Source organism: Melospiza georgiana, chromosome 11 (genome assembly GCF_028018845.1).
Source record: "Melospiza georgiana isolate bMelGeo1 chromosome 11, bMelGeo1.pri, whole genome shotgun sequence".
In the NCBI taxonomy this organism is placed as follows: Eukaryota; Metazoa; Chordata; class Aves; order Passeriformes; family Passerellidae; genus Melospiza; species Melospiza georgiana.
In genome coordinates, this window is record NC_080440.1 from 7,573,600 (window position 1) to 7,586,309 (window position 12,710).

General features: G+C 38.3%; 1 protein-coding gene across 1 annotated transcript; it reads right to left on the reverse strand.

The window, feature by feature from the left end:
* Positions 1-2,836: 2,836 nt before the first annotated feature.
* CEP15 (centrosomal protein 15) lies at positions 2,837-12,438 on the reverse strand. Its single transcript, XM_058032058.1, has 5 exons — positions 12,208-12,438; positions 11,181-11,261; positions 10,337-10,460; positions 5,606-5,680; positions 2,837-3,118 (listed from the first exon to the last, which is right to left on the reverse strand). The coding sequence occupies exons 2-5, from the start codon at positions 11,231-11,233 to the stop codon at positions 2,975-2,977; spliced, it is 396 nt and encodes a 131-aa protein (XP_057888041.1). The 5' UTR covers positions 11,234-11,261; positions 12,208-12,438; the 3' UTR covers positions 2,837-2,974.
* Positions 12,439-12,710: the final 272 nt, after the last annotated feature.

Sequence of the window (12,710 nt, forward strand, 5' to 3'; positions counted from 1 at the left end):
GTGGTTTTTTCTTTTTTTTGGCCTTTTTTTTGTTTGTCTTTGGGTTTTTTGTTCTTTTGGGTGGATGTGGTGAGTTTGGGTTTTTTTTGAGAAAAAAATTTACTCACGATGAGTAGGAAATTACAACAGATATATATGATGTAATTCCTATATTTTATATTTTCTTTTATATATATAAATGCTTGGGATAAGATAGGGTATAACTACATAGAATCAATATGTTTGAAGTGACTGCCTTGATCTGGTGAAGAATACCCATTCAAGATCTCATAGGCATATCAGTACAAATCACTTAGGGGGATTCTTAAATTTTTTTTAAAGCACACCAAAATTTTACATTTGCTTTCTCAAATCTGTATCTATAAAAAGGCAAGTATCAAGCTAGCCCAGCCATGGCAAAATAAACTCAACAAATCTAAGTAGAACTGGAGATCCCATATAATTATGGTCCCTTGCCACTGCATGGCCCAACTCAGCAGACACTTGCCCCTGCCCCTATTACTGTGCTATTTCGCAGACATAGGCATTTCTGCTATTTCACAGTCATAGGCATTTCCATTTATTTGTTTCAAACCACAGGCCAACATGAAGGCCCTTGTCTCTGAGAACAGTCACCTACACATATTCCTGCTTTAAATGGTTCTCTTCATTCAGTTGTTATTTTCCTGGACATGTTCCTACATAGTTTTCCTTGAACTAGTTGCCCTATTGCTTCTAAAGTTATGCTGAAGGAAATAAAATTAAATTCCTTCCTTGAAGATAATTTCATTTTACTCTCAGGCATGCTGTGTGAGCACCTAAGTGCAGCAGGGTAAGCACTCTAACCCTGCTTGCAGGTGCCTTTCATACACATTGCCAAACTCTCACCCATGGGGCTGCCATGCACTCCATGTCCACACAGCCAGATCTCCTTCCAGGGGAAAGCACCAGGGCAAAGAGAGTGAGAACCTGCATTCTGTCCCAGTGGTTAGGCAGAGTCAGAAGAGATAAAGACTCAGATTATTCCATGTATAAAGTATTTAGGGGCCCAGATTTTTGTTGAAGTGATTTCCCTTTCGATGCAAAGAACAGGATGAGTCCCATTGTTAGTAACTGCTCATCCATCCCTTCATTCTGAGTATCATCTAGAATAGGTTTTCCATTCTTGTGTGCTCAAATGGTTCCAATTATTTGCTTTTTAAACATGAGCTATACAACGGTAAGATCCATACACATTCCCACTAAATCAGATTGAGAATCACATTGTGAGTTTACAGAAGAAAATATTACCAAGTTGTCTTTGTGACAGAACAGAGTAGGTATAAAATTGCAATGGTCTCTATGCCAAGTTTTTTTTAAGCTCTCAGCTTGTAAGATGAAAGCCTAATTTGATATTTTTGTAGTTATATAACAGTTCTAATATTTTGTGACATTTTGTATTGTGACACTATAGATGAAATTGTCATCGGACTGACACCCTTTACTGTTTATTCCTTAATTACAACTGTTAACAACACTGCAGAGAAGCGTGCTAATCTGCCATCACATATTATGAAAACAACGTTATTGTTACAAACACCAACACCCACTCAACAGGATAATTCTAAGATGGCAGTTTCTGTAAAAAGTTATCAGTTTAATGGACACTTCAATAGAAAAAGTTTAAAATGAACTCCTAATATTCCTGTGGAAAATACACAATTTAATATTGCACCTAAAGTTTTGATTTTATTGTGTCAGTGATTCTTCATGCTGCATAGGGATATAATGTTTTTTGAATGGTGGAGTCTCTATGTAGTATGAAGATGCATAGCTCAGATAACTAGCAGACTAGTAATATTTGCAATCATTACATTTTCATATCCTCACACACTGGCAGAGGTACTTTTTTTCCCCTACTACTTCCAGGTTGGGGGTGGAATGACGTTGTTGCAAGAGATTAAATTTTAACAGTATATTGACTGTTAATCTGTCCAGGTTCTTAACAATAAAATAAATTAATATTTTATCAGCTTCTTTTGCTTAGGAAAGAAATTTTTTTGCAGGCCATGTCACACACCAGAAAGGATCTTCCACTGAACTGACATTTCTAAAAGTTGTGTACCAGTGAATTTTTCACAATAACTGAAAATGAAAATATTACACCAACTTCTACGAGATAGAAAAGTCAACTTCTAGAAGTTGCAGATGTAATATTTTCATTTTCGGTCATTGAAAAGACTCGTCATTTCGGTCATTTCCCAGACTCGTGGAAAGCCACTGCCAGTGACCTTTCAGTTTGCTTCTTCAAACTTTCCATACCTCAGAAAGTTCTCACTTGTAGATTTTATCAACAGAAAGAAAACAGAATTAAGAGCAGCCTAGAGGTAGCACAAAGCCCTAGAGATTTGTCTGCCCACCCATTAGACAACAAATACAATGCAGGCAGAAGGAGGTTGGGAAAAGCTGCCTGGAGTGAGGGGTATGAGTGATGAATGTGGCAATGACAAAAAAAACAGGGAAAAACCAGATGCAGAAATTCAAGTTTCTTCCTGCACAGGTTCCTGGTGCTAAACTCTGATGCACAGTCTGCCTTTTTGCTAACAGTAAATTCTTCCTTTCTGACTCATCCACGCAGAATGCATGCAGCACAGATGACTGAAGTGAAGAAAGATAATGCAAGAATCTGTCTTTATTTATAGCGTTATATGTAGAAGCAGAGAATTAAAAATAACATAAAACTCTTCTCACACTGAAAACCCAATTGCCTTGGTGGAAATCTATACACAAATGTTTCTCATTCTTGATACTAAAAGCCCATTTGAGGATTGCTTCTCTAGTACAGAATAAAAATGAGGAATCGTACACAATGCAACAATGGAATTAAATAATCCTATGTAATTCATTTTAATTTAAATTATTTACATTTCAGTTTAATGGCATGATATTCTGTTGATATCTGGATGATCTTCTCTGGTTAAGTGATAAATTACAAAACAAAATGAAACTAAAATGTTTATTTTTGTGAATCTTCTTCAGGGTAGTTTATGCTCTGCTTTGTAGCTTTCATTTTCTTAAAGCCAATAGGAACTTCTGCTCTTCCTAAAAGAAACTCTTCCCATTTGGGGAGAGATTCTTTTATTGATGCCCAATAGAGAGTCTGAGAAAGATATAAGAAAAAAATAAACTTAATTTCAAAATCTGTATCAGCCAGTTTAAAACAATATAGAAATGCAATGCATTATTAAATCTTACTTTAAGAGTAATGCAATTCAGAAAAGAACAACGTACTTAACATATGAAATTTTTAATCTCTTGTATGATATAAAATATCAGCTTGGAAATATTTCATTCTGCAGGACAAACTGTGAAGTGACTGAATATGCCCTCTTGTGGTAAGCAACACATCAGCTTAGACCTTAGAGTACCTTTAATAAACTATTTTCCATGATAATCTACTTTTCCAAAAGCAGTTTTTATATTTAAGTAGGTATGTTACTGGAATTTCATTTTGCAGAGGAAAAAAAGTTAGAAATGAAGGCTGCCCCTTTACCAATGTAAATTGATCATTCTAGAAAAGTTTACAATACTATACAGAACTATAATTCAAAATATTTGAGTAAAATTTTAGACTTGATAATTCACTGATGGAGTAATCATATCCAGTATTTGGATCACAAATTAATAATAAAAAGGTGGTGCATATTTAGTGAGTGGTCTAGGAGAATCACTGTGGATCATCTAACCTTTCCTCTTGCTTTACATTGTGCCTCTGAATAATAAATTTAATATATTCTTTATCTGTGTTATTACTCATTCATCATTTTTGTGTTGGTAGGATTTTCAGGAATATTTTAAGTGCCAGGTATAATTTTTTTCCCCACAAAATAACGTGCTCTAAGAACTGTGCTAAGATAGCCCTTTAATCCATCCACATATGTATTTATTGCCATTGATGTCCATTCAGAAAAATGTAATTTTGCAGTATAAAAAAGTTATAATACATATGTAGTGAGCCTTTTTTTCTTTACTTAAGTGTATAATGAAGGAGAAGTGCAGCATAAAACTGATGATCTCCCTGCACAGTATTGGATTCCTGGCTAATCATTTTGATCCTTACATGTAACTCAGATATAACTATGGCTCTTGCAGGTTTACAAAAATATTTTCTTCAACAGATTTACTCAAAGAATCTTTTTTGACAAGCATATGTGCTGTCACACAAAACTACTCCGACTCAGCAAGCTGGGGATCCATTATAGCCATAACTTTCAGAGTATATTAATACAGACACATATATGGCTGAGTGAAATATGCTCAGAAGTGTTTTGGAACAAAGCACGCACAAGAATTTTGCACCATGAAAGAAAGTTTTCTTTCCCCACTATTTATAGCACTCTTCTCTAGAAGCATAAAAAAAAAAAAAAAAGCTGAAATAGGATCTTCTCCTTCAAATAGTAACTCTGCTCTCTCCAAAATTTCACCACTGCTGCAGAGTGCAGGCATTCTGCAGCCACGAGCAATCGCTCTGCAGCCTCCAGTGTGTGCTGACTTCAGTGGAGGAGCAGCTCCACACCCACCATGGACTAACTGACCCAAACACCTCAGAGGAGCTCCAAACTCACTGAAGAGTCTAAAACTCCTTCTGAACACAGCCAAGACAGGTTTAATGTTTAATATTAGTAGGTTGGCATCTTCCTTAGCATCATTCAAAACGTACAAGTATTCAGGAAAGGATGTACCCTTTTGCCTAAAAATAATAAAAAAGCCACGGAAGGGGCATAGCCAGCGTGCACCCTGTCACAGCCACAGCAGGCTATTTACAAAATGCAATGACAGATGAAAACTTTGAACAAGAAGTGATGCCTCTCCTTTAAGTAATAGCCTAAGCATGCCAACACTTGCCCAGCAGGTGTGAAGCTGAGGTACAATCCACCTCTCTTCAGAGCTGACAGTGCTGGAACCTGGCCCTGAGCCCTGCTCTGACAGAGCCCCAGCACCCAAACCAGCACGGGACACTCTGCTCCTGTGCCTCTGGGAACCAAGCCACCCCACAGCACAAACACCAACCACTGGGGCAAGAAACAGATGGGAACCTGCTCAAATTTTTATCTGAAGTAATGCTTTAGGGACTGCAGGTTGAGAAAGACAAAAAAAAAAGAACCGAGTGTTCCTGCTGCAGTACTTTTCATAAGCTTCCATACAACTCTAAAATAATTGATAGGAAATTTTCCCTGTTCATGCTGATAGAAACTGCTGACCCTGAAATGTAAAGATGACAATCTGTGGTAAACTGAGAATGGGATGACCATATAAAACAAACTAAATAGCTCTGACATAGTACACACAGTAATCTTCTAACATTCACAGTATTGATTTTTTATATTCCAGTTCATTTTAAAATAGAAGTTTGTATAGACCTGAAAGCTGCTAAATATTTCCACCAGAATGCTCCAGAATCTAGGGACCTTGTCCCAGAATTTAGGTTCAGCTTGCTACAACAGTACACAGGCCTTTGGCTATACCAGTCACTGGATTTTAAAATCAATTATTTTCACTTTAAGAACATGCTTCAGGGGAACAAAAAGCAAAATATTTGGTAAACAGCAAATGGAAACAAATGAAAAGACAGAGTTCTAGGACTTACTTCTAACTTAACAGTATCAGGATGTGGAAGTAAATATGTTCTTTCTTGCAGCCTTTTTTCTGCTGCTTCTATATCCTAAAACACAAGCAAAGTACATTTTAAAAACAAGCACTGGGAATTTAAAAAAAACCCACACACATAAAGACAATTAAATTAACTAAATAAACCCATTACAGCTAAACAGCATTCAAAAATTAACAGTGAAGTTCAAATATTTGTTTAGTCACTCTGAAATACAACTTGTACTACTTAGACTAACACCCTACAGCTGCTACATGTGTTTGCTGCACCTTTTTCACACAAGAGTACACTTCACAACCAAGTAAGACTTTTGCTGTAAACATTGCTATTCTCTCTGGACACCAGGGTAAATTAGTTAAATTCTGTTGTATAAAACTTAAGGAAATAGAGGGGAACAGAACATCTTTCTCTGTGCTGCATAAGACTGAAGTATGTATTCTAGCTACTGTAACTGTAAAGTAACTAGGCAAATTATGTGCAAGATCTTTACTTCTCAAGACAAAGATGACTTGCTAATATGCATGCATAACATGTGCACATAAATGTAGAGCTGCAGCAAGCTGTTCACCAGACAAGCTTGGATGACAATGCACCTCACATAGTTTTCTTACAAAAAAAAAAAAAAATCAATATTTGGGTTTCTGCTTGTCCAGTGGATGTGTGCTGGATTCACAGAGGCCCAAATAAATCTTATAAAAAAGAAGCAATCAAAAAAATCAACAGCAACAAACAAATCAAAGCATGCTCCCAAACTAACCACCCTCCCCCTTTAAAGTTCTGACCTGTTCTTGTGGGCTTAGTTCCATACCCAAACATTGAAGAGATTGAGTGGTGGGCAGATGAAGAGAGACAGAAAGGGACGTGGGAGTGGGGTGTGAAGAAGCCAAAGCTGAACAGAGTGGAGGGGGAAAGAAAGTATAGCAGATGGCAGAGTTGGGAGCAGAGAGCGGGTGTGAAGAGTACAACAGAAAAACTAAATGAGAGAGGAAATTCCCCAAAGGGACTTCCCAAATATTCACCACCACTGCTGCTGAAAAGAAGAGTGAAATTCTGGAGGAGCATATCCACAAGAGAGACCAAACATGATTACTCGTACTGAATAATAGCCAGTGTGAACACATCAATAAGTAAACAGTGCCCAACTCAAGTTTAGTTCAGTAGAGTATGATTAATAAAAGCAAAAACCCAGCCTTGCTCAAGTTTAACTTAGTGACACACACAGTCAGATTGTTCAATTTAGTGTTCATCTTATTTTATTTCATTAATTCCTTTTACAATATTCTCTTGTACATAATTACAAACCTAATTCTAATAAAATTGTTCCTCCCTTTTCTACAGCAAAATCCATACTGTGATGTCTGAGAAAGAGTAAACTAATTCAGATTTATTCAAATTCTCAGAAGCAGCAAATGGCTGCTCCTTCTCAGGTAAGAAGAGACTAATGGAATAAACATATAGAGGGAACAGGAAAAAGGACATAGGCCATTTGAAATCCTGATGTCAAGATAACAGAGGCCAACACAGATTTAAGTGACTTAAGCACAGAATTTCTCTGTTGCACATACTTAGAACACACACACACAAACAGCACCAAATGAAGCTCGTGTCAGAATGGCTCAGGCCAAGTCTGGAGAAGTTATCCCATAAACCAGACTGAAAAAGGATCATTCAGTAATGTTCACCTCATATTCTTCCACTGGATTTTCCTCCTTTCTGATTCCTTCTTCCTAATTACTGCAGGAATTTTAACAGGGAGGAAGAAGAATATCAATCATTATTTCTTTATAGACTCAGCCAAGGAACTGGAATGTTTATGGTGATAGGAAATGAAAGTCTTTCAGGCAAGAAAGGAGACAGCAGTTGTGCATATATGTTTAGTAGAGAAGGTCACTTTGGCATAGCCTAGATATTGGATGTGTCTTTTCATTGCTCACTCCAGTTTGTGTTGTGCACTCTATTGTCATTCAGAATACTGATTTAATGACAGACAGTGAAAGAAATTTTTGCTGGAAGGTGTAGTATGCTTTAGAAAATAACTGGAACTACTAAAAGATTAGATGGCACTTCTTGTGTGTCTACACAACTGGTAAGCTTTATAGGAAAAATAAATCCCTGTCATCAATATAAAAATAAATACATCAGCAGTATAAACTTCTTTGGAAAAAAACCAGCTAATCTAATATGTCACTGTACTGAAAAAAAGAGAGCATCTTACAGTGCTTCCCCTAAAACCACAAGGACTGGAACAAAAACAATTCAAGACCTTTCCCCAGAGGTAAAATGGAATGCATGACACATACATTGCTTTTAGGGGACCAAATTCAGCTGTCACTTATATTGATATCAGTCTGGCACAATCACACTTAAATAATTCTGGAATTGCATGCCTGGGAAGGAAAGCAAATTTGTTCTAAATTACCTTTCCAGTACTAATTACTATATAGCATACTCTTTCTTTTCTATTTCGTGTTACAAGCTGTTGCACAGTAATACATATTTCTAAACACAAGAAATATCACTGAGAAACAAATGTCATAAATTAGATTACAAATACTAGTCTAATTTCTGCTTTTATTACGACAACATTATATAAGCACCAAATGATACAGATTTCCCTAATCTGCAGTCTCCCTCTAAAGACATTGAGGAAAATACTCTGATAATTATGCTAAAATGCTGAACAAATGCTTATAATGTCAAAATTTCAATTAAAAAAAAAAAAGGTTAGTTCCTTGCTTCCTACTGATTAGAATTTAAATTAATTTTGAAATCTTTCCTGTGCATAAATTCCAAATAGCACAGAGAAAGAAAAATGGCTTTTGCTATGATCTATTACTGAAAACAACTGATTTTGCTTACACGCAGAAAACCAGAAATGCAAATAAAAAAATAACACTTCGTCATGTCCATGTATTTTTGAGTAGGCCAAATCAACAACTCTCCACATGGTAACTGTGAAATGTACAGTGCCTGGTATCAGGAACAATATTCTGAATCTGGCACATTAATCAGTCTTGTTTTCAAGCTTCTCATATATTATGCTGCATAGATTTTTTTTTCCTGTTTTCTTCTGTTATCAAAAAGCATCTGCAGGAGTGCACGCTTGTTAAAACTAGGATAAAATTAATACATTTAAATTGATTTATGCTATTTTATCCTGCAACAGAATTTGTTTTGATACATATGTTTTTGATTTTTTTCTGTACAAACACCAACATTTTTGACACTTGAAAGGAACAATTTTGAGGATGTGACAGAAGATAGCAAATATCTGTTTAACTGCAGAAATATTTACACTCTGTATATGTCTGAGCTATTGTTACCATTTCCACTACAATATAGCTTTTAGGATGGAGAAATATATTCTGTATTTATTGTGCTTGTCTGTATATGTAAACTGAGAATGCATTCATAAACACAAATAATTTATAAAACCCTATATTTACAAAGTAAAAAACTGACCTAAAATGCCTATGGAAAATAGGAATCATAATGGCTGAAATTACTAAATGAACGGAGCAGGAGCCAGGGAAAAAATAACCAAACCATCCATTTATCCTCAGCCTCTCAGTGATGCACCTACACTTGGTATACCAAATTAAGGGGAGCTTGATTGTCCCTGTCCAGAGTGTACCAGCTCACCAGCCCAAGCTGAAAAATCTTCTTTGTCACAGAATAGTTAGGAAAGCATTCCTGCCTAACTGTTCTTCTTGTCTTTCCCTCCCTAAATAAACATCTCTTTTAAATACACACTCTAGTGCAATAGAATTATACCCACCCAAAATGTGAACATTTTAAATCTGAACCAGGCTCTGCATGAAAAAAAAAAAAACAAAAAAACAAAGAAATTCTGGTGACACAAATGAATCTTGTAATTTTCTAGAGTAAAACTTACTTTCTCAATAAACACAACACATGCACTATAGACCCTTAATAGGTAGGAGCTTAAAGAAAAGGCACAGGAGGTTCAGTTTTCTGCTGCCTCCTGGAAAAGCAACACATATTTTTCAAATGCATCATGTCAGTGGTCAAGTGCATCTCTTCAAACTCAGATGCCTGAACTAGGGGTTCCAGAGAAGCCTTTCAGTATTTCAGTCAAACTTAGACCTTTTTAATTACCTAGGAAACAAATTTTACCTGAATATTACAACAGGTATGAACATTATTAGTGGTGTCACTCCTATGAAGTCTGCTTTTACACACTTGCAAGAAAAATGCTTGAAGTCACTCTACACCTCTTTAGAGAAAAAATATTAAACTGAGAACCTCTTCCACAACTTAACCACAGCAGGAGAACAGTTCCTACCCCTGCAGCCTGGTCAGCCCATTTCCAAACATCCCTGCAGTGCAGAGGGGCTGTGAGTCCTGACAGACCCTAAGTTCTCTCAGGCAGACATGTACTAGCATGTGTTACATCACTACATGTGCCCAAAAGAAATAAAAATACATAGTAGCAGCTGCCACCACGAGGCTTTGGTAAGAAGGGCACGGGAAATAGGTAGTGATGCCATCAGATAATAAGGACTTGTCATTTAATACTTTTTGGTCAAGTTCCAGAAGAGGGAACCATATAGAAGGGAATTCAAATGACAACTATAGAGCACACACTTCTCTTTTTTTTTCTTTTTTTTTTTTTTTTTTTTTTTTTAATTATCTAAGCTACATAACTGTGACATTTTGATACGGTTCCTGGTAGTTGCAGAAACTTACATTTAAAAGTGCTGCATTCCTTTTATGAGCTGCATCAGCTGCTTGAGTTTGCCATGTCTTTTTAGTCTTTTTGTCTCTTAGATAAGTCTCCATCTGCTGTAGCAGCTCTGATCTCTGAGACAGTCTACAAAGGAAAACATTTTGCTAAGTGGGTAGAACATTTTGCTCAGGAGCTAGAAAATAACCTTTTTACCTTACCCAGTTTTCTCCAAACTATGGGGCTAATTAAGCCGGCTGCAGGGTGGGTGTGCTGGGGGAGGGAAAAGGTACAGGCAGGCATCACCTGCTGTGCTGCTACAAAGCTGTAACATTGCAACCAGCAGTCCTCAGATGCTGAGGTGCTCACAAACACTTAATCTCCCTCAAGAAGGAAAGACAGGGTGGGTTGGGGTGACTTGATCAGTACCACATTTGCTCGCTGGCATGTACGAGTTGTTACAAGAAAAGCAAATCTTCCTGAATCACTACTGTATGTGCCTCACAATTTGAGTTTACAGGGCAACAAAAAGCAACTCTATAATTGAGGCATTGAGTGAGAGAATCCAATTACCTTCCCCAAATAGGAATTTAACAGTGACAGGTTGACAATGGAGATCTTAAACCAGTACCACCATTGGAAGTCAAAAACCTCATCAACCCAAATACCCTAAACGGCAGGAAAGGATGCTAATAATTCCCATGGTTGCTGAAGGAAGAGTGCCACCTCCTGGAGCTCCAGCCCCTTGCTGCAGCACCACTGTGCTGTGCAGGGCTCAGATTATCGGGCACCGAGGGTCGTGGGCAGGGAGGGAGAAAATCACAAGAACCAACACGAACTGCTGTGGGGCAGAGCACAACTACTCACATCTCCTCATGTCTTCTAGCAAGGTGAACCTCCTGAGCCAAACAGGATGACATCCTCAGTTGTTTGCTCCAGTTTTGTACTCTGTAAAAGGAAAGCCAAGCAAAATTAAAATTTTCTAAAGTTGTACATTAACGTACACTTTCCAGTATTAAACAATTCTGGTTAAAAAGCTGCACACATTATACATGTCAGCTATCTACACAAAACCTGCCACAAGGCATTGCTACAATTTGCTCAGAATACTACTAATAATTCACACTACTAATGTTCACAATATGTTTTAGAAAAAATGCCACTGTATTCCAATAATTTATGAAAAACATTTTTTTTTTCAGTTTCAGAATCAGCACTGAGTTTTCTCAAGTTTCAGATGCTTACAAGCACACACACACTTTGTGCTTACATAAATGACTATTACCGTTTACATGATGATTTCTGGCTTTTGTCACGTTACACTGAACACAGTTATAGTTGGAAACTACTTCTCACAGATACAGGGACCTGTTCACAGGAAACTACGTTTAAATTGTTTAGAACTTAATGTTTGGCTTTTTTCTGAGCTATTAAGATCAACTGCCCAGTGATGCAAATAAAGATCCTATAGCACTTTCTAGAAGATTGAAAATGTTTTGGCTATTTTTTTCCACCTCAGAGGTGACTGCGCTTTTACTTTAAGTAAAATTAAATAACTTGTCATGTGTTGATAATGTCAAAGGGTGGCAGAACTAAAAAAGGTCATCAAGATGACATTAGTTAAGGCTTTCTGACTATCATGTGTCACACGTAATTCTGAAACCACTGATTTACATCACTGGCCTCTGCTGACGCTGGCGTGCATCTTCTAGGAATGTATGTTTTACCACACTGTGAAAACACCTCAGTCCGCCCGGCCTGTCGCTGATGTTTAACTCCGTTTAAGAGGGAGCACACCCATTCAGTGCTCCTTCCTTCAGCAGGGACACTTCGTGCTCTTTGTGACACACCTTTACGGGGGACAGAGGAAGCCGGAGCATCCCGCCGCCCGTACCTGCTGTCCCTAAGGGCGCCTATGGCTGACAAACAGGAGCGACAGAGCAGCACCACGGTGAGTGACAGACCGGCGCCAGCCTGAGCATCCTCCGCCGCCGCACCGTGGGGCGGCCGCTGCCCTGGCCTGAGGCAGCCCGGGATGAACCTTCGAGGGCAGTCCCCGGATCTCAGCAGCCCCAGGGAAGCCCCTGGGGCCGAGAGCGGCACCTCCGCCTCAGGCCGCGGCCCCAGCGGGGCGGGAGCGCCACGGCCGCAGCGGGGCCGCGCACCGCCTCCGCCCTACCACTGGGAAAGGGTGGGGGGGAGGATGGATTTACGATTTCTTTGAAAGGTACCATCCCGTATGGTTACAGGACAGTAAGTCAGGAAATAAAAATAAAACACCAAATACACTAGCTAGTTTACCTTTAGCCTCGCCGGCTTCGAAAAGCAAAGCAACCAACCGCAATGGTCTCCGGGACGTCTTAAAACCCCCCGCCCTCGCTGCCATGGAGACGGCCG